Source organism: Phyllopteryx taeniolatus, chromosome 3 (assembly GCF_024500385.1).
Source record: "Phyllopteryx taeniolatus isolate TA_2022b chromosome 3, UOR_Ptae_1.2, whole genome shotgun sequence".
NCBI lineage: Eukaryota > Metazoa > Chordata > Actinopteri > Syngnathiformes > Syngnathidae > Phyllopteryx > Phyllopteryx taeniolatus.
In genome coordinates this window covers 3127419-3155345 of record NC_084504.1, presented here as the reverse complement: position 1 = coordinate 3155345, position 27927 = coordinate 3127419, and the positions used below count along the sequence as shown (strand labels likewise).

Below are 27927 nucleotides of genomic sequence, written 5' to 3'. Positions count from 1 at the left end.
CTCATACTGACTAATGAGGAAAAAACTGCGCATACAAGTTTGTTTTGATAACACAATGCCACAAACTTTCCTTTATTGACCAAAGATGCTGATATAGAAACCACAACAATAGTCACCATCTTTGTAGGGAGTGGTTATCAAACATATCCTTGGTAAGCATTCCAGTAACTTGCCTAAAGTTGCATGTTCACAAAATACACGTTTGTATAACTGTTGTGGAGACACCAGGAATCACTACAAATTCCCAATATCTGTGAAAGGTTTCACTTTGATGATATTAATGATGGAACTGAGTGTTTATTTTCATCAGTAAAAACAAGGAATGATTTGGTGGTGAAACATTTAGAAATTGAAGATGCATTAAGTGTATGCTTTCACATTCCACTAACTCATGACAGCTGCATCTACTGGAATTATTCAATGACAAAAGATTTCCACAGCCAAATTTTAGAAACGTGTTCTTTTTACTCTAAGAATATCTGACTTGTGTACATCAAATTCATTTTTTCAACATGCTGGTATAAACAAATTAACTCTAAACTGTTTGGCTGGTTGAATAAATCCACAGAGCGAAAGACAAAACATCTTCACACACCACAAAATAACCAATTGCTCACTCTGCCAACTTCCAGTTGACGTTTCACTTACATTAATGTGTCTGCCTTATCAAACATGATATAAACACTAAAACATTATCAGCTGGCTGAAAATCAGTTATTTGTAATGATGCGATAACAGGTCACCTGCTCCCTGCTATAACTGTCTGATTGAACTTTTTTTTTAATTCTTTCTAAAAAGGACATACTCAACCAGTGAGAATATTAAAAATTCATATTTTTATCATTTCTTCAGTCTTCTGTCTTTCACTGCCACCTGATAAGTAAATGAACTATCAAAATTTAAAGGAAAGAAAACAAAATATTAGGAAAGCTGAAGTCCTAATTCAAAACATGCAACTGTTATTTCAACCTTGATTTCCATGGTTATTAAATGTTGGGTAAATCTAAAACGGTTAATAGACTCATTCCCAAACAGGATGAATGCAGTTTAGCCTATGCATGGTATGGAAACCATACACACTTTCAAAAGGTTACAACCTTAGAATTACACCATACTTGTGGGCTTTGATGCTAAGGACACTTTTCTGTGCAGTACTTGTACTCGTGCAGTACTAGATGCCACTCTCCTTAACTAAAAAGCTTCACAAAGCAGCCATGACAGTAGGGTTTGTCGTTTTGTTCTTTAAAGGTGCCTTTGTTGAGTTGCTTGAGGCAGAAGGCACAGACAAAGTGTTCCGGGTGGAACTTCTTTGACATGGCAGTGATACAGCGACCGGTGATTGGTTTCTGGCAGCCAGAGCACAGAGAACCGCGGCGCTCATGGTAGTGGACTTCACAGTAGGGCTGGCCGTCATGCTCAAAGAAACTTCCATTGACAAATGGGGTGAAACATTCCTGTAGAGAAAGAATGGACAATAGATGAAGATGCATTACATGTTCTCACATCTCACGTGGGTCCATAAACCACCGTCCGATACAGACCCTGCAAACAAAACACTCAGGGTGCCAAAGCGAGTTGAGGGCTGAGATGTAGTTCTCCACAATGGCTCTAGCACAACCACCACACTTTGGTGCAAACATGTCAAAGTAATCCTTCCTACAGTAAGCCTTGCCGTCCTTTTCGTGAAACCCTTAAAGGAACAACATGACCAGAGATCAGATAATTCAATTCATGTGATGATGAGATAGATTTTATCGAGTCCACACTACCATCTGGGTCAAAGAAGCACCCACACTGAGCACAGAAGAAGTGTTCAGGGTGCCATGTTCGATCCAGCGCTGTTACAACTTGCTGTAAACACAAGAACACATTGTGAAGGTTGAGGGCAAGTTGCAGCACAAGTTTAAAAACAACAAAACAAGACCTCACATTTAGTATGGGCCCATTGCAGTAGTGGCATCGAGGGGAGAACAAGTTATGGTAGTCCCTCTCACAGTACGGCTGTCCTTCCCGCTCAAAAAAGTTTCTGGAGCCTATCTCCTCTTGACAGTGTGTGCAAACAAAGTGTTCAGGATGCCACGTGCGGCCCATTGCAGTCACCAACTAGACAAACACAAATTAATATACGAGGCATTGCTCAGAATGAATGACTTTTGCCCTCAGATCACAGCATATAACATAGCATCTCACCTGGCCCACAATCGGCTTGAAGCAGGCACCACAAACTCCTTTAGCTACGGTCTGCACACCCAGTTTGTTGAGGTCCGACTGCAGGCTCCCAAGCATGTTGTCCAGCTTATTGACCTGTGTCTGTGGACCGCCAATAGCACCTCCTTTCCCTTGAGCCATCTGAGGAGGTCGGAATGTGGAAAGGGTTGAAAATATACATAATAGATTATCATGCTAACGGCAAGCATTTAAAGGGTGCAACAGACAGAAAGGGAAAAAAGGGACGAGGGTTCATGCCTGCACTGAGGAGAAGAGTGGGTCATAGTCAGTTTGGCAGCCGACTGATACCAGCACTTTGGGTGCAACTGTAGGAACTCTTTCCACAGGTGAAGGCTTGGTTGGGGTTTTATCAATATACAGAGGGGACTCTAGTTTTGGGGCAGGTGGCGGTGATTGCGGTGGTGGTGAAGCTGTTATTACATGCTGAGGTGAGGCTGTGACTTGCTCTTGGCTGTGAAGAGGCTGAGGAGGGGGACAGGGAGGCAGAGGGGGGGGAGGTATAGGAGCAGGAGGCTGCTGTACTGGGAGCATTTGCTTGGGTTTTTCAATGGTAGGAGGATGACGAGGAGAGGGAGGTGACTGAGGCGGGTGAAGCCTTCTCACGGGAACTGGTGACCTGGGCGCAATTACAATCTAAAGTGGAAAGAGACACAGAAGGGAGCACGCAGAGGGAAACAGTGTAGACACTGAAGGTCAATCAACCGAGGGAATGTTGAGAACACTGCAGCCAACCTTGTCCACCTCGCCAGCTGCTCCATCAGGACGGAAGCGTTGAGGCTTGGAGGTGACAATGACCCCGTCCGTCAGCCAATCTTCTGACTGTTTACGCCGGCGCTCAGAGCGGCCGATACCAAGCTTGCCCTGAAGCTCCTCAATGAGGCGGTCCTGGGAGGAGTTTTTGTTGACAATGACAGGGCCCATTTTCCTGCGCAGGAGACCGTCTCGATACATAGGGTGCACATTGGGGGTCTCCTTAGTGCGCCTTATCATGGACTTGATCTAGACAGGAATGGTGAGCAGCTCATCATCAATTCACAATAACCACGGCTCAGTCGAAGCAGCAACAACACACCGAGCAGGTGAGTCACATGATGACCTTTCCAATCACCCACAGGCAAGGATGCAGTAGTTGGGGAAGGGGCTTAATAGTCACACTCCTCCATGCTGTGCCAAACCCTTCCATTCTTCTCACACCCTCTAGAAACCCAAACAACTTACAGCTAAGCTTTCCTGGTAACATATTGTAAGTAGAACAGCAAAGCAATCTATGTTAACGTCAACACTGAGGCGTTCAGAAATGTGACAAAATGTGCTAAAAGGGATGTTTCAGTCTTTTCAAATGAAAAGGTGTAGGGTGCAGCAGCAGCCCCTAGCTGGTAGTGACGTGTCACTCCAATAAGCAAACAAAGTTACATGGGAGGAACACAAGGACGTCCTGCATTGAGCAAAAGAGATGCCTACGTGTCCAGAGGCAGACACTCTGTCCATATTGGGCGGCTGCAGCAAAGGCATGTCCAGGGCAACGTCGGGCGTCCCGGGGCACGTGGACGGCGTCATGGACTCGTCCATCCAGCTCGCTTCTGTCAGCGGAGTCACGCTGCCATCCGTGTACAGCCTCTCAGTGTAAGGCGTCAGGGTGCCATCCAGTCCGTCATGGAAGGACATGGACAGCTCTTCATCCGCCCAGTCCAGATCTCCATTGGTGTCGGTACCTCCGTCCACTGATTCATCCGTGATGGTGTTGGTGGTGCAGGTGAACATGTCAGGCTGCACACTGTTTCTGTCCACGGGCAGGATGAGCTCCTCCTGCACCTCGGGTGATCCTCTGTCGAGACAGTTCGCCTCCATGTGGAACTGCAGATCCGCTGATTGACTCTGTGAAAAACTCATTTCTAGCAGCTTGTCCAGCGCTTCCTCCAGGGATGGTTCTTCTACAGGGAGTTGATGCAGGCTGAGTGGGCTGGTACACTTGGCTGTGGCTGCTGGCTGCAACAGATCTCCACTGGGAATCGAAGAGCTTGAGAAGGCCGTAGGTGAAGAAATGTTGCCCAAAGAGACCGAGGAGGAGGTTTTGAGGGAGTTACTGGTAAAGGGTGGAGATACTAAGGAAGTACAAGGGAGAGGTGAAGGAGTCTTTGACACAGAGAGAGTCAAACTAGGATCTTGGATGGAAAAAGAGCCGTTGATCATATTATCAGGTGAACATGATACTTTACAAGCAGCTGCTGAGGATGAAACACGCTCCACAGATGGACTAGGTGAATTGGAGGTCTTGTGGTCCAAGACAGTGTTTACTGAAGTCATTGAGGGAGTAGTAGATGGGCTTGAACTGTTTCTCTGCTGGCTGTTCCTTACGGAAGCAGTGAGGATAAGCAGGGAATTGTTAGGGGTTGGTGGAACAGTGGCAAATACATCTGCGACGGAGTCAAGATCACTGGCTGCAGAAACGGACGATATAGGACTGTGACATGCGAGATGATTCAGGTGGGCCGCTGACCAGCCCCGATCTATTCCGTCCTCATCTATGTGCAGTTGTAGACCAGCAGGCAAAGAGAACATAGGAGAGGCACAGGTAGATGGGGGGGACAGACTGAGGAAAGGAGAAGCCACTGGGGGGGCGAAGGTAGAGACTGGAGGATGAGGAGAGGTAGAAGAAGAGCCGGGCTAGAAACACAGAAATGAGAGTAAGCCATATTGCGGGAACAGAGAAACCATCACAAATATGACAGGAAAACCTTTTTTTTTTTTTACTGTTGTTTTATACCTTGAAGTCAGACAAAGAGGCCATCAGCTCATCTAACTCTCTTGTGGCACATGAAGCTGAAATCCGTGCTTGCTGTTGAGAGGGGCTGTCCAAATCACTGAGGCGAGGGGAAGGGCTGGAAAATACAATACATAGTGTTAACCTTTAAACATAAAACTACTGGTGAAACTCAAAATAGCTATTGTCCTAAATGCTAATTTGCAGTTTGCATTTAAAATTAAGCAGTGAGTTGTGGTTTAGTTCATCCTAACCTGGTTGAAGGCACTGAACCCTCCAGCTCGTCTAAAAGACTCTCCACTTTGGGCCGGACCTCATCCTGCCTTGTTCCATTCCGCTTGGGCTCCTCCTGAGGGGGAGGGCTAACCCTGATATGAGGGGCATTGCCATTCTCATAGTGAGTGATGCTGGTGGATGGTAGAGGTGGAGGCCTCTCTTCTGTGAAAACATGAACATCACTTTTTATCCTGTTCAGCATTAACAGGCCCATTGAAGATGAAGGCCTCAAAGGGACCTGTAGTTGGGAATGAAGGGGAGCTCTGTTGAACCGCATTAAGCTCCAGCAGCAGTCTGTCAAGCTCCGACAAGTTGCTGCCCAGGGCAGAGGTCATGGCTGCCGTCGACGAGTCTGATGTTTTTTGTTTGTTTGGAAAGCTGAGGAAGAGAAACAAGTGTTAACAGAAGCAACAAGGTGTGGTAGATGCCAAGAAAGCAGCATGCGAACCTATAGACGTGGTCCTCTTCAATATGAGACGGAGAGCTGCTACTATCCCTCGAACATGAGGTCTTCTGGGCTGAATCTAAAGACTGCAGCCATTTTAAAACTAGTTATATGAACAGACTAAAAAACAATGACTTAGGTATTTTTAAGATTTCTCTCATTGTAACATCAAGCACAGATAAAAACAAATGAAGTGAGAATTAAGATTCCATTGTTTTATATTTAAAATCATTTCTTTGTGTTTGAGAAATGTTTTAGTAGTCACACTAGAGCTCTGTACCTGCTGAGAGGAGTGATGGGAGTGGTCTTTCAGCGAACCATTCAGAGCCTCGGCTGAGGGCGGAGGAGGGACTGGAGGCGCAAGTGATTGATCCTGGTAATAATTCCCACTGGTGGGGATGGAGTAGGGGGTCTCGTCTGGCAAAAACACTGGTCGCTTTGAAATGTGGGAAGTGGTCGATTCCAGGTCAGCCAGTAACGCATCTGCAAGAAAATGTTTACATCAGCATTTTTCATCAGCTTTCCAAAACAAATCCACTCATGGTATTGGTGTTAATAGACACCAATTGTGTGAACTGAAAGCAGTGACCACTTGGGTATTTACCAGGCTTTAAAAAAACAATAACACCAAATTGATCTCTGTCTCTCAATCCAACTTGTAACCAAAAACGTGATTCACCACCTAATACCACCATCATGACGAACCATGCTGACCTTTCAAACACATCTCCAACATTGTTTGTCCATCAGTCCTGCAATATAAATACAACCCTGCTGTCAATGAGTTGCTACGTGTCCTTGAGGCAGCCTCCACCTTTGAGAAACATGGATCTGAATCCTGTTCTGAACAAAGAAGCTGAGGTGTTTCTGAACTCTGCCCAGAGCAGGATTGTGTCACACTGCTTAGTGGCCACTGGAATGCAAGTATAAAATAGACACTTACATCACACAATGTGTCCATCGTCAACCTGTCAAGAATAGGTCACAATCACCGGCTGCATACATTGACACTAAAGGCACTTGCAACACTTCACTCGGCACTTTTGAATCGCGGGGAATGGGAGAGAGAGATAGAGAGAGAGAGAAAAAAATGGATTATTACTGTTGTGTATTAATCTCTTCTGTTGTCCTCTTTTACATATGCGCGCTGGGCGATGGTGACGTCATTACGATGACAATGTTGAGTAAAGAAGAGAATACAAATGTAGTTGCAATGGCTTCCCGTCTCCCGTGTCTTCATTGATTGTTATACTCTCACAGACAAGTATATAACAAAACTGTCGATGAGGTACGACCTCACGTTTGTTGTTTTCGGCGTTGTGATAAGAAGAAATCCGCTTTTAAAGTGTTCATTCACGGGTGTATTACGCGACGTCGTTGCTGACCAGTCGGTGCGGTGAGATAAACGGCCGTGTTCGCGTTCGAAGTAGGACGTCGCTGCAGCGGGAGTGGAGGATTTCTCCGCGGTGGAAAGTAAAAGTTACTGCAAGACTTACTGCTGAGATGGCTGGCTGGTCGGACATATGGGGCCATTTGACAAAAATAGAAGACAATGGACTTCATAGGGTTGAGTACTTTATCCTATCGAACAAGATTGAAAGGGATATTGTAGTACCAATGTTTCTGAGTATTATGGGAGGAAAAACATTCAACCTGTTGTGTAGTGTGGTACAACCAGACAAGCCAGGAAACAAGTCATATGAGGAAATAGATAACATTAAAAAAATCACCAAAGCCGCTGGTCATTGCAGAGGTTCATATTCCATAAAAGGAAGTGGGGGAATCTGTTTCACAATTTGTAGCTGTATTAAAACAGTTATCTGAATATTGTGAATTTGGGCTGGCGTGAAGTGACACAATACGTAACCGACTGGTGTGTGGTCTACACAGTGAGGCTATTCAAAAACGATTATTGACAGAGGCTAACCTACGACTGGAGAAGGCAATTGAAATGAGTACATCAATGGAGATGGCTGCAAAAGAAGCACAACAGTAAAGTGAGTCAACCCAAGTGCATAAGGTGTTCATGGCGTCCACAAAGAAAACGACAGCTGGCCACTTATGTTACCGTTGTGGAAAAGCCGGACACCAGGCACCTGAATGTTGGTGTAAAGACTTCGACTGTAGAACATGTGGTAAGAAGGGCCATATTGAACGTGTTTGTCAAAGTAAGAAAACTCACACACAAGCCGTATAACGAGAGACAGAGAAGTGGGGAAAATAAGAAGAAATATGTGAATAAGATTGAACATGAAGAAAATGAGATGAGCGATTGTGAGTCAGAGGAAGACACAGTGCATATCTTATCTATTATTGACGACAATGAGGATGGATACTGGGTCACACCATTACTGGAGAACCAACCAGTCAAGATGCAGGTGGACACTGGTACACGTGTATCCATAATATCCAACGTTGTTTACAATACCAAACTACAGCACCTTGCTCTTCGAAAGACTAAATTGAAGTTGAGGACATACACTGGTGAGTCCCTACCAGTGTTAGGATTTGTGTATGTGGCAGTGGAATATTACAAACAGAAAAAGACTCCTTCCACTGTACGTCGTTTCAGGGAATTATCCCGCTCAGATGGGTCGCTGGTGGGTGAAGAAGATCAAGCTAAACTGGCAAGAAATGTTTATGATTAGAGAGGGAGAAGGAAGCCCGTTACAGGAGATTTTGAAGAAGCATTCCAAAGAACTAGGCAGCATGAAAGACATCACTGTTAAGCTGAATGTAAAACCAGGGAGCACATCGACGTGCTTAACGGCTAGACCTGTTCCGTATGCCATCAAACCAACAGTCGAGGAAGAATTGGACAGATTACTGAAGAGTGGGGTTCTGGAGCCTGTAAGTACTAGTGAATGGGCCACATGCATTGTCCCGGTCATGGAAAAGGATAGAACTCCAAGAATTTGTGGGGATTTTAAAGTCACAGTAAATCCAGTCCTGGAACTTGAGAAGTACCCATTACCTCTCATCGATGAGCTCTTCTCATGCTTGGCTGGAGGTGAAAAGTTTAGCAAGACAGATTTATCACAAGCATATCTTCAAATGTACGTGGAACCGGAGTCACAGGAATTGCTTACTTTTGTGACTCACAAAGGAATATACCGGTACCAGAGGCACCCCTTTGGGATTACCTCTAACCCAGCACTATTTCAACAGGCAATGGACCAGATCCTAAGTGGCGCTTTCAGGGGTTCAGTGTTGCCTGGAGGACTTGCTCATTACAGGGCCAGATGAGCAGTCCCATTTACGGAATCTGGATGCGACACTACAACGTCTGGGAGAATATGGGTTGAAGGTACGACGAGACAAATGTGAGTTTTTCCAGCCTTCTGTTAAATACTTGGGACATGTGATTGACAGAGAAGGTCTCCACAAGGCACCATCTAAGGTGAAAGCTATTGTGCAAGCTCCAGCTCCCCAAAATGTGAGTCAGTTGTGGTCCTTTCTTGGATTACGTTACATGTTCCGCTCAACAAAACAACAACATGGAAATGGACTGAGACATGTGATTCTGCATTCAAAGACGTAAAGACAGCTCTTGTAAACTCACTCCAGCTGGCATGTGAGGCCTCACCTTATGGGGTGGGTGCAGTTGTGGCACACATCATGCCATCTTGAAAAGAGAGACCAATCGCCTTTGCATCAAGAACACTGAGTAAGGCAGAAAGTAATTACGCTCAGATTGAGCGTGAGGCACTTTCTATAGTGTTTGGAGTTAAGAAATTTCATCAATATCTCTTTGACAGGAAATACACGCTACTGACAGACCGTCGGCTACTAACCTCTATTTTTGGGTCTCATAGGGGCATTCCATCGCTGGCATCCAGCCGTATGCAGCGATGGGCTCTGCTGTTGTTTGCCCATCAGTATGTCATCAAGTATCGAAAGTCAGACCAGCATCAAAATGTTGACAGGCTCTCTAGGCTTCCTTTACCTGTCACACATGCTGAGCCTGCGCAGGCTGATATATTTTACTTCCAGGAGGTGACAGCTGATCCACTCACCTCGGTTCACGTGAAAAAATATACGCGCACTGACCCCGTTTTGTCCAAGGTTGTTGATATCATCACACGGGGTAGGAGAGGAGAGATGACACCCTTTTTCAAGCCGTATCTGGTTCGACGAGATGAACTTTCAGTCCAAAATGGATGCCTTCTGTGGGGCTATCGTGTCATCATTCCACCACCGCTTAGAGAGAAAGTGCTTGCTGAGCTTTATGCGGGACACTGTGGAATGGTGCGGATGAAAGAAATGGCACGGAGTTATTTCTGGTGGCCTGGCCTGGATGTAGCCATAGAGGAGAAAGCAAGGTCATGCACTGACTGCCAAAAAGTGAGAAACCTCCCACAACTGGCTCCCTTACATCCGTGGCGCAGGCCTGAGGAACCGTGGCAAAGAGTTCACATCGACTTCGCGGGACTATTAGAGAACCAAATGTTCTTAGTGGTAGTTGATGCTCATAGTAAATGGCCAGAAGTAGCTGTCTTAAAGAGCACCTCTGCAGAGAGAACCATTGAAGAGTTCAGGTATTCAGCCGATTTGGTCTACCTCAACAACTTGTTAGTCATAATGGCCCACAGCTAGTGTCAGAGGAGTTCAGAACGTTCATATAAGAAAATGGTATTCAGCACATTAAGTCTGCGCCTCATCATCCTGCTACAAATGGGCTTGCAGAAAGATTTGTACAAACTATGAACCAAGCGCTCAAATCCTCACCAAGCTCACAGTCCCTTAACCGACGCCTCAATGCTTTTCTGTTGTCTTACAGAAACACCCCGCATGCTACAACAAAGGGGTCTGCCGCTTTGTCTACGTTCGAGAAAACGCTCCACACTTGACTTGATCTTCTAAGACCTAAAAAGACCAAAGACATTGTGCACCTTCAACAGAAAGCTCAAGTTGAAAACCGGGCCGGGGCAAGGCTACGGTCATTCACAGCTGACGATAAGGTGCTTGCCAGGAACTACACCAGTGGTGTTAAGTGGACACCCGCGACAGTGATTGCAAAAACAAGTCCTGTGTCATACACCATAGAAACCGGTGATCAGTTAATCTGGAGGAGGCCTATCAATCAATTACTCCCCATTTCAGGACCAGCGGAGGACTCGCCTCATGTACCATCCATCATTCCGGAGGTCCATCAGGAGCAACATTCATTCCCTGAGGAACTCCAGGAGAGACCTCTGGAAATGGGCAGTGTCCCAGGCACACCTAAACCAACTCAGGGGCCAATGCCAGACACCACTCCCAACTCAGGATTCATCAAATCCCCTTCAAAAGAATTGCTGACTGACTTGGCCGTAGGTCGTACTTACCCCAGCAGAACCCAACAGCCTCCTGACAGACTGACGTTGAAGTCTAGTGACGAACCCATTTAATTTGGGGCAGAATAATTCCCCGGGTTCAGTCCGGATTGAGGTAGTGTAGCCTCTCTCCGTAGTTCGGCAAAAGTTGGTTGTCATGACGTTTAAAAAAAACAAAAACAAAAAAAACAAAACAAAGCAAAACAAAAAATAGTTTTTCTTGTTATGGGTTGTCTCAAAGACATTACATTTTTGCTTTTATTAAGGGTCTCTTAAAAATAAGGGGGAAGGGATATGTTGTGTATTAATCTCTTCTGTTGTCGCCTTTTACGTACGCACGCTGGGAGATGGTGACGTCATTACGTTGACAATGTTGAGTAAAGAAGAGAATACAAACGCAGGTGCAATGGCTTCACGTCTCCCGTGTCTTCATTGATTGTTATACTCTCACAGACAAGTATATAATAATTACAGTATATGCATACAAAGAATACCATCTTTACCATGGAAGCTTTTTCACGTGTATCCTATTTATCCCACATCTTCCAGTTTGTCCCACTCAGTTCCTACAAATAGATGTAAGTCATGTTTCAATATAACGGAAACTAAATTGAGGCCCAGTGTATGTTAGGCTCAAAGCTACTTTATATTACTGAGGTAAAATTACAGACACCCTACCAATGTCAATCTCAAGAAAACGTTTAAAAACATTAACAAATACAAAAAACTTAAACTTATCAAAGAGGCTCCATAAAAAAGGCCATTATCTGTACTCACATTCTTGCTGCCCCTCTTGTATGTGTCCACAGCAATGTGTGCTCGTGAAGTAGACAAAGACAGGGGAAAGGAGCGATGATATACTGCCCTCGGGGGAGTGGTCTTATCCCCACACTTGCCTGACAGTATCCCATAAGTGCCCCAAACAATATTCAAAATCATGAGTTTTTTTTTTTCTTTTTTACAACCTTCTCATCCCCAGATACTAAATGATTGTGGCAAATGTGACTGTGATCTTGTATTTGAAAGTGCGATAATTCACCAATATGCAATAGAGTCAATCTCCAGAAAAGTCTTGGATAAATTGAACAGGGCCACACATGTTCTGACCAATATATGCATCTTGGCATCCTCTCCATAGGTTACATGTTGAATTTGGCTGGTTTACCATAAACCACATGGGACCTCCTGCCTATTTAAAGCACTAAACCCAGTGAGTAGCTCATGTCTGTGCAAATGAGCTGAAATATCACGGCCCTCTCAAAATAATCTGCACCTGGCGCTGACATGCTGAACAAGGTCTCACTGGCGTTGGCCATCACTGTAAAGACAAAGCCTTGAGGAAGGAAAATATCAACGTTGGCTTTGACTGTGTGAGTTACACATAAACTCTTGCCTCACACCTTAGAAATAAAAAATGAAATCCATCAACACATAATTAACTTTAGTAACCTGTTGCGAGAAAGCTTTTTCTTACACTGGCAAAGAAACCCCACTGCCTGAGGCCTCAAATTACTTGAAGACTGTGCCACTTTCTGAAACCTCATCTTTTACCATGTTGTCTAAGCCTCAACCACCAAACAAAGGAAGAAACTGCATACAGTTCTACAAGGGTGGTTCTGCATTATTACATTAAAAAGTTAAACTGTATCTCAATTGCATTATGATTGTTTTATGTTTGCTAGCTACTATTAAATGACAACTGCGTTGTAAAGTAGTAAAACTGACCTTGTAATCTTTTTATTTGAAACCGTACAATGAACACGTTCAATGTAACACTGAACTCCTGTAGGCAAACATTGATTCCTGTGTTAAAGGGAAAGGATTTTTTTTTTCCCCCTGTGGAGGGCAGCAATGAGTTTTGCATGAGGACGACAGCGCTTATTTGCCTGCCTGTGTCAGTAAGTGTGGTTCACAAAGTGTTAGAAGTAGTCAGACTGCAAACATGCACTGTAAGCCAAGTGACAGACTAATCTTTTCCATTCAAAATAGGGGCTTGGAGCCGGAGGACAAAGTCCAATTGTGCTCCAATAGCATAGTGACTCAACAGTTCATTGTGCAGTCTCTGGAGAAAACGTGTCATCCAGAGGTTTACGACTGGTGTTGATCGTTTCGCTTGAATCCATCAGTCAAACATCTATCACAGAGGCTCGGGCCCAGTCAAATATGGCATCTGTGTCTCATTGGGCTAACCAACAGTCAGTCTGTGGCTACAGTACACATTCTTGTGGTAGTGGGTCTTGTCCAGTCTTGTCTGTGCACCCACATGAGGCTCTGCCACGCCACAGTCTTGCAGCGTTTATCAGATGGATGTGAAGGTTGATACAGCATTCCACACATTCTATGTCCAATGTGCCGAAAGAAAGCAATCAGGCTTGGAAGGCAATGTATAATTAGCCCTATCCAGTCATTTAATACCCACACCTGTCTTGAGAGGAAAACTGAGGGGGAACCATAAAAGAAAGCTTACTCAATCATACTGAAAATGAAAATAATAAGAATGTCAACAACTACACGACACAGTCTACTAACTAGTGCGTGCTTTGAATTCCAGAATAATGGAGATGATGTTGTCAATGCTATAACAGTGTATTTACTATTTACCACCGAGAGCAACAAGAGTACAGTGCAAGCAGAGCTGTTTAATCCTTTCTATTAACACATGGGCCATGGGGATGGGTCACCAGGGTGCACAGCTCACCTGTTTACAGATCCACAATGAAACCCTAGACCAACATGATATTTATATAAAACAAGACTGGCAGCAAATGTTAACATGCCATGGGGCAAAAAGCCATAGAGGAGTACAGCATGCAGGTTCATTCAAAGGAAAACAGACAAGCATGCCACATTTGTCAGTGCAATAAAACAAAGTCATATACAATACATAATCAGTAACCAAACACTCTCAGTGAGTTGGATGCTTAACAACACAAGTGGGAGATTACATCATTATATTGTAAATGAATACACCCAATAAAACAGTGCAAAGCAACTCCAGATCCGAAAGATGACACCCCCCGTGGGTAGGTGGACCTTAAAATGTAAGCCCTTCTCTGCAGCGCACTGAAACAAATGAGGGGGTAGTCTAGAGACTGATGTAACACCCATTCACCAAGTTCACATTCATCATCATGTCAGGAATGCATGTCAATAAGTAGCACTGTATATTGTGACTTAAGAGATTAGAAACGTGTAGGTTGTGGAGGGTCCTCAAAGAAAGACCACCTTGTTGCACGTGCTAAAAACACAGAACATCCTGGCAACATATACAGGTAGTCGCTTCGCTGCTCTGTGGAGGACATATACAAACATTTGTACATAATATTGTCAGGTCTCAGAGGAGTTTACACAAGGCACAACAGAAACATTCTTCAGTTGGAGTACATCATCTGCAGCATCACCATTATGAAAGATTCCAAAATATGACTCAGACAATCCCACATTCAACAGTTATGTCCAGGCCAGTTTCAGTAGCCCCGCCCCGCAAATTATTGTGTGGTACCACAATTAAAAATAAATGACAGATTTGCATGTTAATTTTCAGTACATTTCTATTTATTAATATTTTGTTCAGTTTCAAGTTATTTCAGTGACCATTGTGTTTTTTTGTTTATTTAACGGAAGGGTGCCAGATATTTTGTCCATGTGTGTAAATTGCTGATCATTGCATAACGTTAAAATGTATATTTGCATAGTTTATATGTTATGTAACACACGCATGTCACTTCCAGTAAGTTATCAATTATAGTTTAGCTAAAAATGAGGTTTTCATTACGCATACTGAGCACATACCCGAAGCTCAAGACACCGGGGTGTGGTTACTCTATCCGCCGCAAGGGCTACCAGAAGTGATGTTGCAATTGCCAAACACAGCGCGCTACACTGTATACGCAATGGCGAGCAACGTGTTGGAATATGAGGAGGGGGAGGATTTCGACGTACAGGAGCACCCAACTGAACTTGGCATCGTCAAACCGTACATGTTTGAGCCGATCAAGAGGTCGGAACCTGACAGTGACGATGACGAGCGGCCAAGTAGCAGCTGTACAACAGAAAAAGAGATTGGCCACTGGCTCGATGTGTGACGGTATGTCAAAAGCATGTCTTTTTATAGTCATGGCTAGAAATAATGGCAATATATTTTAGCACGACTATACGTATTATATATTCATATATGTTTCAGTGACACGACACAAGCTGTTACATAGTATGCAGTATTCCTATATATTGTGTTCCCCTCGCTCGAGTAGCTTTAATATCACGCCGCACACAAAGTCTTGGCCGTGTCTGTTGGCTTGTCATATAGATAAAAATACAGACGACAGTACTGAAAAGTATTGCGTGGGTCTTTTTTTTCCTACTGCCCAGTGCATAATAACCATAATAGACTCATAGGTATAAACAAGGAAATCCTCACCTCTTGTCTGCGCCGCTGCGCCATGGCAGCTGCGTGATTTATTTCTCTTGCAGCCGGTTGAGATCCCGATGGCCGTAGGAAAAATAGTTGGCACCGCAGCTGGTTTCAGCCTCTGTCTAACTACACCTGTGTATCCATTGCTTTCTGCTAAATGTTTCTCAAAACACGGCGGTTCGAAGTGATCAGCACAAGTTTGGAATGCTTGCTATGTACCCATAGTGTCATGATCTGTGCCCTGCAGTTCCTCCTTTGGAGCTTGGGTGGCGCTTTGCGCCTTGCCTCTCTCTCCCCAGTAATCAGCATCACCTTGGCCGCGCACCTCCTCTTCAATCAGCACTCATCATTGCCTGCATATAAGCCTGTCAGTTACGGGAAGCCGTCGCCTGAGTATTGACACTTGTTTGTGAATCACTGGCCGACTCTCGTACTTCCAGGTTTTGTGATATGAAAGTAACTATCCTACGACCCGCATCTGTACTCACCCGATTGTGTTCTTCTCGGTCTCCAGTGTTCCTTCCGTGGCTTCCCCGTCTCCCTGACAGCTCCAGCCGTCTACTACCCCATCTGCTTAAGTTTCCGCTTCCTGCTCGCCCCTTGTTCCCGACGGTCCACCACCTCGCCTTGGATGTCATTACCCTGAGCCAACCTACAATAAACCATTCTAAATCTACTCCCTCCGCCTTAGTCTGCTCTTGGGTCCAATCCAACTCACATCCGACTTCGCATCGTGACACATATCTGACCATGTTTCTTCCCCTGTCGATTGACTTTCCCTATCCACTGGTCACATATTTATTTTTCACTCGGAAAGCCAAACAAACTCTTGCCACTGCCTGAACCATTTGTGCAACCAAATGCCACACAATAAACAGTTGTGACATCGCTAAATCATACGACAACAAATATACAAAGACGGTAACAATAGCACACAACGCCGAATGAACAGGCTGTTTGCCTAGTGTTACGTCAAAGCACCGGAAGGCGCTAGATGCAAAAACCAGAAGGCGCATTCTGAATCATATTTATCGATTCAACTGCTTTATATCTGCTATATAATCACTTCGAAATGGAAGATGTGGTATGTAAAGGGGTTCTAGAGTTATCAAGAAAATGTATATCATTTTGTCCACTGACCTTTAAAATGAAATTGATTTGAGTACTCCTACAGCAAGCCTCTTTGATTAGATGTGTTGCTCTGATTAATAGAAATTATCCTTGACAAAGTAAAAGAACTTGAAAATTATATTAGCATGGGACTGACAAGGAATGTGCACCACATGCTAAAGGGGCTGAATGGTTAGCACATCCGGCTTCACAGTTCTAAGGTCCCGGGTTCAAATTCGGCCTTCCATTGTGAAGTTTGCATGTTCTCCCCGTGCCTGTGTGGGTTTTCTCCAGGTACTCCGGTTTTCTCCTACCTTCCAAAAACATGCATTGTAGGTTCATTGAAGATTCTAAATTGACCGTAGGTGTGAATGTGAGTGCGAATGATTGATTGTTTATATATGCGATGAGATTGTGTACCCCACCTTTTACCCAAAATCCGCTGTAATAGGCTTCAGCACGCTTGCAAGCTAGTGAGGATAAGCAGTTCAGAAAATTAATGGATAAATGGGAACTCGACCCCCAAATATTTAAAGCAATAATACATTGTATGTGCCAGCACTAGTCAAAACACGGTACTAATATTACAACCCCAATTCCAATGAAGTTGGGACGTTGTGTTAAACATAATTAAAAACAGAATACAATGATTTGCAAATCATGTTCAGCCTATATTTAATTGAATAGACTACAAAGACAAGATATTTAATGTTCATACTGATAAACTGTATTGTTTTTAGCAGATAATCATTAACTTGGAATTTTATGGCTGCAACACATTCCAAAAAAGCTGGGACAGGTAGCAAAAAAGACTATATGGACTGGACAGGAGCTATCAGCATACATAGTGTGCGAAAGATCGCTGCATAATTCATTCAGTTTGAGGGTGAGAGTCCCTGAGATGGTTGTTGAACAGAATAACAATTGAAGTATTACTTCTCCAATTTTCCATATGCCTGGGATGGTTCTGGTATTTTATATGTCAGGTCAGTCATCCATCCATCCATCCATTTTCTTTACCGCTTATCCTCACTAGGGTCGCGGGCTGCTGGAGCCTATCCCAGCTTTCTTCGGGCGGGAGGCGGGGTACACCCTGAACCGGTCGCCAGCCAATCACAGGGCACATAAAACAAATAACCATCCGCACTCACATTCACACCTACGGGCAATTTAGAGTCGTCAATCAACCTACCATCAGGTCAATTAATTACAACCCCAATTCCAATGAAGTTGGGACGTTGTGTTAAACAAATAAAAACAGAATACAATGATTTGCAAATCATGTTCAACCTATATTTAATTGAATACACTACAAAGACAAGATATGTAATGTTCAAACTGATAAACTTGATTGTTTTTAGCAAATAATCATTAACTTAGAATTTTATGGCTGCAACACGTTCCAAAAAAGCTGGGACAGGTGGCAAAAAAGACTGAGAAAGTTGAGGAATGCTCATCAAACACCTATTTGGAACATCCCACAGGTGTACAGGCTAATTGGGAACAGGTGGGTGCCATGATTGGGTATAAAAGGTTCCCTAAATTGCTCAGTCATTCACAAGCAAAGATGGGGCGAGGTTCAACTCTTTGTGAACAAGTGCGTGAGAAAATAGTGGAACAGTTGAAGGACAATGTTCCTCAACGTACGAATTCAGGAATTTCATCATCTACGGTCCATAATATCATCAAAAGGTTCAGAGAATCTGGAGAAATCACTGCATGTAAGCGGCAAGGCAGAAAACAACATTGAATGCGCATGACCTTCGATTCCTCAGGCGGCACTGCATCAAAAACCGACATTAATGTGTAAAGACTATCACCACATGGGCTCAGGAACACTTCAGAAAACCAATGTCAGTAAATATAGTTCGACGCTACATCCGTAAGTGCAACTTGAAACTCTACTATGCAAAGCAAAAGCCATTTATCAACAACACCCAGAAATGCCGCCGGCTTCTCTGCGGCCGAGCTCATCTAAGATGGACTGATGCAAAGTGGAAAAGTGTTCTGTGGTCCGACGAGTCCACATTTCAAATTGTTTTGGGAAATGGTGGACTTCCTGTCCTCCGGGCCAAAGAGGAAAAGAACCATCCGGACTGTTATTGACGCAAAGTTCAAAAGCCAGCATTCGTAATGGTATGGGGCTGTATTAGTGCCAATGGCATGTGTAATTTACACATCTGTGAAGGCCCCATTAATGCTGAAAGGTACATACAGGATTTGGAGAAACATATGCTGCCATCCAAGCAACGTCTTTTTCATGGACGCCTCAGCTTATTTCAGCAAGACAATGCCAAACCACATTCTGCACGTGTTATAACAGCGTGGCTTCGTAGTAAAAAATTGCGGGTACTAGACTGGCCTCCTTGCAGTCCAGACCTGTCTCCCATTGAAAATGTGTGGCGAATATGGAACCTAAAATACGACAACGGAGACCCCGGACTGTTGAACAGCTGAAGCTGCACATCAAACAATAATGGGAAAGAATTCCACCTACAAAGCTTCAATAATTAGTGTCCTCAGTTCCCAAAGGTTTATTGAATGTTGTTAAAAGAAAAGGTGCTGTAACAGTGGTAAACATGACCCTGTCCCAGCTTAAATATCTTGTCTTTGTAGTATATTCAATTACATGTAGTTTGAACATGATTTGCAAATCATTATATTCTGTTTTTATTTTTGTTGAACAAAAGGTCCCAACTTAATTGGAATTGGGGTTGTAATATTGCGTTCGCGGAATAATAATTAAACAGAATTATTCATCAACGTTTGGGGACTGCCAAGTTTGGTGAAATGATCTTCAGGTTCAGACCGAAAGTGATGTCGCAGCTGCAGTTGCACCGTGCCCGCTGCCCCGCTGCAATTGAATAGTGTTGGCTGACAGATTTTGAGAGCAATGGATTTAATGATTTGATCTGTGTACACCACGGCTGAGATGGAAAATATACTGTGGCCATCAGAGGAAGTGCAGCAAAGAGAGAGAAGAAAATAATCCTTAAGATTTTTGAAACCAATAAAGCATTGACAGGTGGCACGGTGGTCGACTGGTTAGAGCGTCTGCTTCACAGTTCTGAGGACCGGGGCCCCGCCTGTGTAGAGTTTGCATGTTCTCCCCATGCCTGCGTGGGTTTTCTCCGGGCACTCCGGTTTCCTCCCACATCCCAAAAACATGCATGGTAGGTTAATTGAAGTCTCTAAATTTCCCCGAGGTGTGAATGTGAGTGCGGAAGGTTGTTTGTTTCTATGTGCCCTGCGATTGGCTGGCACCCGGTTCAGGGTGCACCCAGTCTCCTGCCCGATGATAGTTGGGATAGGCTCCAGCACTTCCCCGACCCTTGTGAGGATAAGCGGCTCAGAAAATGGATGGATGAAAGCATTGGCATGAAAACTGCTGTGGACACCTGCAGCGGAAGGGCGCCAAATCCCTTGTAATGAAATTATAATGTGCATGCATTACAAAATCATCAATGGACCACTGGAAGAAGTCGGAAGATGAACAAGGGAATAGAAGAAAAGACAAGAATATAGAGAGAAAGACTTGTTGGCCCATAGCTGTCGCTTCCCACCAGTGTTTCTAACAGTGGCCTTCAGCGCTGACTCTGCTCATTGTTTTTCTCGTGTTTCCTCAGGATATGGGGCAGGGTCTGTTGCCTAAGCGATGAGGTCAGCCATGCTGCTCTTGCTTCCCCACATCCAGAACAGAATGGGTGGGGAGTTCGGGAACGAAAGTGATTTATAGCCAGGAGCTTCAGTCTTGCCTAGGCGAGCCCAGTGGTTTGGACCGGTGTGCAGCCATCATAGGGTGATGATAGGCAGTATGGTTACACTAACTGTGCTGCTGAATAACTGGGACACAGAAACCGCGAAACGACTTTTGGCATGCCTTTTGAACGCACAACATTTAAGTGCACGTCAGCTCAACCTCAAGCACTCTTTCAACAAGACCTCGTCTGACACTTTATCAGCTGATATGCTTCAGTACTGCTGCAGGTGGCAATGGGCAGTTGTTTCTCCATCTGCAATCAAATTAATAACCACGGTAAAATTCATCTTTAACTACTTGAAAAATGTTAACAGCATAAAAGCTTGGCTATGGAAAGATGTAGGTGGGGGGTTTTCAGCTGAAATGACAGCCATGGTTGGTGATTGTGATGAGCTGATGTTGCTTTTGTTGTGTTTAAAAAAAACATCTGAATTGCTTCCCAGACACTTTATGCACCGATACCACATCAACACCTTCCGGGTAGGAGCTGTGTGTGTGAGACATATTAAGGACACAGATGATAACACTTTTTGGTGACTGCAAATTATGCTGCAAACTGGACGATGAACTCCTCGGGTGGCAAGAGACACCCCCGTAAGTTGCAGTGGTTGACTACGGACTGGCAAGTCGGTTTGTCCACCTGGCTCTGCATTGCACTGTGTGATGAGCAGTGTTTCTTTGATAATTACGGTAGGTGTTGATATTCTGTTTGTGTTTTGTATTTCACCGTGTTATGTGCTCCTAACAGCTTTCGTTAACAATTAAGAGCCCAAACTGTGATCTTGGTCGCCTTTCAAAGGACATTTTGCAAGCAGAAGTGCACTTTTTCGGCGTTAAACTAATTTGCAGCTGTTCGTGTGTTGTGCAAATTAAACTGAGTGGTAGGTAACTCCATGCATCTTTGTTAGTTTCCTTTGTATTTTGTCTTTCCACGTTATTTTTCCCACGTTTGTCAAGAGATTAATGTTGGCTTGCTGTTCTAGGAAGCCGCCTTTCTTGTTTACATTAGCAGTCACGTAATGCCTGCATGAACAGAATTCAGATACATTTCACAAATGAAAGTGAATGTGTTTATTTATTTACAGTGTTATAAAAAGATTACTTGGTGGAATCAACATTTGTATTGAAATGCTTTAGTTAACATGCCTAATAGAATCATATTTGTAGTGATTAATTTTGTTTATTTTGTTTTGTAATACAAAACAGAGTAAAACGTTTTCCCTTGCCCGGACGTGGGTCACCGGGGCCCCCCCTCTGGAACCAGGCCTGGAGGTGGGGCTTGAAGGCGCGCGCATGGTGGCCAGGCCTGCCCCCATGGGGCCCGGCCGGGCACAGCCCGAAAGGGTAACGTGGGTCCCCCTTCCCATGGGCCCACCAACTGTGGGAAGGGCCATAGGGGTCGGGTGCATTGTGAGCTGGGCGGTGACCAAAGCCAGGGACCTTGGCGATACACACAAGCTGGCTCTAGGGATGTGGAACGTCACCTCTCTGGCAGGGAAGGAACCCGAGCTGGTGTGCGAGGTCAACAAGTTCCGACGAGATATAGTCTGACTAGCCTCCACACACAGTGGTACCAGTCCTCTCGGGAGGGGTTGGACTCTCTTCCACTGTGGAGTTGGCCACAGTGAGAGGCACTGAGCAGGTGTGGGTATACTTATTACCCCCCGGCTCGGCGTCTGTATGTTGGGGTTCAACCCGGTGGACGAGAGGGTAGGGGGACGGGTCCTGACTGTTGTTTGTGTGAACAGGAGTTCAGAGTACCCACCGTTTTTGGGGTCCTTGGAGGGGGTGCTGGAGAGCGCTCTCGCTGGGGACTCCATCGTTCTACTGGGGATCTTCAATGCTCACGTGGGCAATGACAGTTTGGGAGGAACGCCCCCCGCGATCAGAACCCGAGTGGTGTTCTGTTATTGGACTTCAGTGCTCACCACGGATTGTCCATAACGAACACCATGTTCAAGCATAAGGGTGTCCACACGTGCACTTGGCACCAGGTCACCCTTGGTCGCAGATCGATGATCAACTTTGTGGTCGTGTCATTGGACTTGGGGCCGTATGTCTTGGACACTCGGGTGAAGAGAGGGGCGGAGCTGTCAACTGATCACCACCTGGTGGTGAGTTGGCTCCGATGGTGCGGGAAGATGCCAGTCCGACCTGGGACGCCCAAACGTATTGTGAGGGTCTGCTGGGAACGTCTGGCAGAATCCCCGTCAGAAGGCGTTTCAACTCCCACCTCCGGCAGAATTTCACCCACGTCTTGGGGGAGGCGGGGGACAATGAGTCCGAGTGGACCATGTTCCGCGCCTCCATTGCTGAGGTGGCCGACTGGAGCTGTGGTTGTAAGGTAGTCGGTGTCTGTCGTGACGGCAATCCCTGAACCCGTTGGTGGACTCCAGCGGTGACGGATGCCGTCAAGCTGAAGAAGGAGTCCGATCAGGTCTTTTTGGCCTGTGGGACTCCTGAGGCAAAAACTCGGACGTGGGAGGAGTTTGGTGAGGCCATGGACAACGATTTCCGAATGGTTTCGAGGAAATTCTGGTCCACCATCCGGCGTCTCGGGAGGGGGAAGCAGTGCACCATCAACACTGTGTATAGTGGGGATGGTGCACTGCTGACCTCGACTTAGAACATTGTGAGTCGGTGGGGAGTTTTCGAAGACCTCCTCAATTCCACCGACATGTCTTATCATGAGGAAGCAGAGTCTGAGTTTTCTGGGGCGGGCTCTCCTATCTCTGGGGTTGAGGTCACCGAGGTGGTTAAAAATCTCCTCGGTGGCAAGGCCCCGGGGGTGGATGAGATACGCCCGGAGTTCCTAAAGGCTCTGGATGTTGTGGGGCTGTCCTGGTTGACACGCCTCTGCAACATTGCATGGACATCGGGGACAGTGCATCTGGATTGGCAGACTGGGGTGGTGGTCCCTATTTTTAAAAAGGGTGATCACACTCCTCAGCCTTCCTGGTAAGGTCTATTCAGGGGTTATGGAGAGGAGGGTCCGTCGGGAAGTCGAACCTCAGATTCAGGAGGAGCAGTGTGGTTTTTGTCCTGGCCGTGGAACAGTGGACCAGCTCTACACACTCGGCAGGGTCCTCGAGGGTGCATGGGAGTTCACCCAACCAGTCTACATGCGGTTTGTGGACTTAGAGAAGGCATTCAACCGTGTCCCTCGGGGAGTTCTGTGCGGGGTGCTTCGGGAGTGTGGGTTGCCGAACCCCCTGATACGGGCTGTTCGGTCTCTGTACGACCAGTGTCAGAGTTTGGTTCGCATTGGCGGCAGTAAGTCGGACTCGTTTCCGGTGAGGGTTGGACTCCGCCAAGGCTGCCCTTTGTCACCGATTCTGTTCATAACTTTTTGGGACATAATTTATAGGCGTAGCCGAGGCGTAGGGGGGGTCCGGTTTGGTGGCCTCAGTATTGCAGTATTACTGTTGGCTTCATCAAGCCGTGACCTGCAACTCTCACTGGAGTGGTTTGCAGCTGAGTGTGAAGCGGCTGGGATGAGAATCGGCATCTCCAAATCTGAGACCATGGTCCTCAGTCGGAAAAGGGTGGAGTGCCCTCTCCGGGTCGGGGATGAGATCCTGCCTCAAGTGGAGGAGTTCAAATATATTGGGGTTTGGTTCACGAGTGAGGGAAGAATGGAACGGGAGATCGACAGGCGGATCGGTGCAGTGTCTGTAGTGATGCAGACTTTGTATCGGTCCGTTGTGGTGGAGAAGTAGCTAAGCCGAAAGGCGAAGCTCTCGATTTACCGATCGATCTACGTACCTACCCTCACCTACGACCCACAGCTCCTGACCAAAAGAACAAGAATACAAGCGGCCGAAATGAGTTTTCTCCGCAGGGTATCCGGGCTCTCCCTTAGAGATAGGGTGAGAAGCTTGGTCATCGGGGAGCGGCTCAAAGTAGAGCCGCTGCTCCTCCCCATTGAGAGGAGCCAGATGAGGTGGCTTGGGCATCTGATTAGGATGCCTCCCGGACACCTCCCTGGTGAGGTGTTCCGGGCACGTCCCACCGGGAGGAGACCCCGGGAACGACCCAGGACACTCTGGAGAGAGCTGGCCTGGGAACACCTCGGGATCTCCTCGGAAGAGCTGGAGAAAGTGGCTGGGGAGAGGGAAGTCTGGGCTTCCCTGCTGAGGCTGCTGTCCCTGCGACCCGACTTCGGATAAGCGGAGGAAAATTAATGAATGAATGTTTTGTAATAAATCAGAAAATATTACAGTTACTTCTGCTGGCATGTAGACAGATTAGACCGTTGACTGGTTACGTCTTTGGTTTCGCATGCTAGCATTTTCTTTGGACGGTGTGAATGAGGATCATGTGTTGGAGTCAAGCCTTTAACGTGGACTCTGCTATTTTCTGATGCGTTGTAGCATGCTACATTTTCCAGAATATATAATTTATCAACAAACACCATGTTTACCCATTTGGTGTTTATTTGTGGTGTTTTATTTGCTTCTCACTTGCTGGTTTATAAAGCAAACCAACTTCCTATTTACAGTACATTCTTGTGACCAATAACATAGGAGAGCGATGTCATGTGGTTTTTTTTTTCTGACACATTTTGGAGTCACACATTCATGAAAATTCATTTTGGTTGCTGTTGTTTTCAATTTCTAATGGGTACTAAGTGCTAAGAGTTGCTGATTTGTTTTGTTTATTCAAAATAAAACTTGTTGTAATGCTTGAGGTTTATGTATCTGTCATTTGCCTGAGCAATATCGTGATCATAACTACAATAATTTTGGTCATGTTTGTGATCTTAAATTTTAATACCATTTCATCTCCATTAACAAATGTCATTTTCTAATAGCTAAACGGACTTAGCTCTCAAAAGATTACGAGTGTAGTGGTTCACATTGCTCACATTCGAGGAGTAGGCGTGGAATGAATTCCCACAAACTGCCCAAGTCACAATCGGCCTGTGATTGACTGGCGTCCTATATCAGATATAGGACGTGTCCCGGAAGCCAACACAGTAGCAATTGTTGGGTTCAGTCTGCCTGCTACTTGATCTGGACTCCGAAGTACCGACCAGAGAAATACTGGAGCGGCAATTCTCAGAGGGAATAACCTTCCTTGGGAGGTGGAACGAGAATGGTCGGGTTTCCAAACAGCGAGACCACCTAGAAGCAGTTGTTGACGTGTGGTTTACAAGATGTGAAATAAATACTTTACATTGTTTGTCTTTACATATCTACGGTGTGCCGCTGAGAAAAGTGATGGGCAATACAGTTGAGCAGTAGGGAACCAAGTTCAAAGATCTACCAGACCTTATAGCAAGTATACAGTTTATACCTTTTAAAAAATTCCAAAGCATTTGCAATTACCAGGGACACACGTTTGAGAGGATGACAGCTCTCCCTCTTGGGGCAACATGCAGGGGGCCAAGAGCAGCGATAGGTCACGACCCAGAGAATATTTGGCCTTGGAGCCTGCATCAGAGTGATGTTTGACATTCTTCTGCAGCCTCGCCCCCGCCTTCAAACTTAGGCTTCTTCTGCGAGACTGCAGGCTACTTTTTAACCAACAATCAGCCCTTTCATTGGCCCAAGGCAGCTACGACTTCAAATGTTTTCAGGAGGTGTTCACACAACAAAGCAAAACAATTTAAAAATGTGGCCAATGTCTCACTACTTAAACCATTAAAACAACATTTGACAGCTTTTCTTCTATGCCAAATCAACAGCGTGGACAAAGCCCTTCATATGACGAGTGAAATAGTTTTATTCAAATATAGCAGACGGCTCACGAGTGAAAATAAAATCACAACAACATTAGAAATTCAGAGATTCTGTGCCAAAGTTCTTCCATCCATCCATCCATTTTCTGAGCCGCTTCTTCTCACTATGGTCGTGGGAGTGCTGGTACCTATCCCAGCTATCATCGGGCAGGAGGCGGGGTACACCCTAAACTGGTTGCCAGCCAATCGCAGGGAGCATACAAACAGACAACCATTCGCACTCACATTCATACCTACGGGCAATTTAGAGTCTCCAATTCATGCATGTTTTTGGGATGCGGGAGGAAACCGGAGTGCCCGGAGAAAACCCACGCAAGCACGGGGAGTGCCAAAGTTCAAAGAGTTACAAATTGTGGCTGGTGATTGGTGTTCATAAAATAAAAACTACTCATAAAGTCGCAAGGGAGAGGGACCGAGCCTAAGCGTAAATCCGTGAGTAATTGAGCCCTCCCCCAAAAGAGTTTGCAATTGCCTATAGAGCCTACAAAATGGTGGCAAATAACTACTTTTGTCGAAATTATGCTGCTGAACTGACTTCAAATTGTTTCCTTGGCACCATGATGCCACAGGATGGGGTAAAAGCAATACTGTTATTGCTTTGCTCAAAGCACAAAAACAGCCAATAGGTGAGTTTTTTCCTCCCCACAATAAAGGACGATAGCGTCCCCCCCCAAAAATGCAAATGCTGAATTGCGACTATGCAGGGTACACTCATTGTACATCCTTATATATACGTAACGATGTACAATATATTAATTAGAATCACAGGATTATTTCATGCATGAGTGGTTGACCGATAACTCAAATAACTACCAAATAAATGTGCATTTAAGTCAAAAATTTCCCTGGAGGTCATTGTTATCTTGGACTTAAAACAACATGAATATATCATGACTACAGAAGCAATGCCACAAAATCAACACAGCAATAACAACATTAATTCAGACGCCACTGTTACTAGAGCTGTATGGAATTAACACACGTCGCATTATTTTTCAAGAGTGCAAATTTGGCTTCAAACTTATTTGTGTTATTACATTTTCGTATGATTGTAATGTGTAAGCATTATTTGTCAACCACAGCAGTAAGACTGACTGACTGGGTGTTAAACTTGACAATTGTGCTATTTGGATTTGTAGAGTATGTCAAACCTCTACACGCAGACGCACCGCATTTATTTCCTGCCTTTTGTTTGTCACGATACCCTTGTGTTTTCTTCTGGTGAAGACAGACGAATGAATTGTACAGTCAGGCCTGTTGGCTCGCCCACCTCTCCAGCGAAAGTTGACGAGCCATTATGAAGAGGTCTGTCAAACATCCTCTGAGTACAATTGCAGTCTACTGAAAAAGCCACTCTGCGAGTTCTTAAAATGGAAAACCGATGACGTGCAAACGTGAGGGAGTTTTAAAAAGGTAAATGCTAGCGATGACCAGCCGCTCGGGTAAAACTATCAGGACTGCCTAAGAAGCAGCAAACGGCTCACATAGGAAAAATGCCAAATGTTCTGTGAGCCGCGTTGAGCGCAAGGTTTTCGCTTCTACGCAGGAATGCGTCCCTAAGTGAAGGGTGAAACTTTTCCTTGTCACGTTGCCTCCTCCGCCCTGCTTTGGCTTCTCGAGCACGACCCTTTCAAATGCAACATTTCTAGTCCCTACTCACCCAGGTCGTCCATGGTGAGGGCCTGCTTCGGCCGGTGTCGCTCAATGCTCCGCGGTCCCTCAAACGCTAAGAAGCAAGTCCTCTCAAAACTTCTCCGCGGCTGTTGATTCGCCTCCTGGAACTTGGTCAGGGTCGTTCACGTGGACGCGCAATATGGCGTGCGTGCGCGCGTGCGCCAAACGTGACCTTCGCTGGAGCGCGCGCGGGGAACTCAACG

The 27927-nt window shown here is 45.4% G+C and overlaps 1 protein-coding gene and 1 long non-coding RNA gene across 7 annotated transcripts; one reads left to right on the top strand and one right to left on the bottom strand.

Moving 5' to 3' along the window:
- Positions 1 to 38: 38 nt before the first annotated feature.
- pxnb (paxillin b) lies at positions 39 to 27927 on the bottom strand. 6 transcript variants are annotated; one of them, XM_061766490.1, is made up of 11 exons: positions 6426 to 6462; positions 5992 to 6194; positions 5715 to 5797; positions 5505 to 5644; positions 5245 to 5428; positions 4994 to 5108; positions 2191 to 2349; positions 1930 to 2103; positions 1770 to 1851; positions 1542 to 1690; positions 39 to 1454 (listed from the first exon to the last, which is right to left on the bottom strand). In XM_061766490.1, the coding sequence occupies exons 1-11, from the start codon at positions 6445 to 6447 to the stop codon at positions 1188 to 1190; spliced, it is 1578 nt and encodes a 525-aa protein (XP_061622474.1). In that variant the 5' UTR covers positions 6448 to 6462; the 3' UTR covers positions 39 to 1187. The 6 variants fall into 6 exon arrangements, with proteins under 6 accessions (XP_061622474.1, XP_061622475.1, XP_061622472.1 ...); XM_061766488.1 differs by lacking the exons at positions 39 to 1454; positions 1542 to 1690; positions 1770 to 1851; ... (1 more) ...; positions 2191 to 2349; positions 6426 to 6462 and adding exons at positions 2774 to 4893; positions 9506 to 9675; positions 9762 to 9949; positions 27711 to 27927; XM_061766487.1 differs by lacking the exons at positions 39 to 1454; positions 1542 to 1690; positions 1770 to 1851; ... (1 more) ...; positions 2191 to 2349; positions 6426 to 6462 and adding exons at positions 2774 to 4893; positions 9506 to 9949; positions 27711 to 27927.
- LOC133474650 (uncharacterized) lies at positions 14840 to 16089 on the top strand. The gene is made up of 3 exons (XR_009787584.1): positions 14840 to 15113; positions 15685 to 15804; positions 15952 to 16089. It is a non-coding gene; the product is annotated as an uncharacterized LOC133474650 (long non-coding RNA).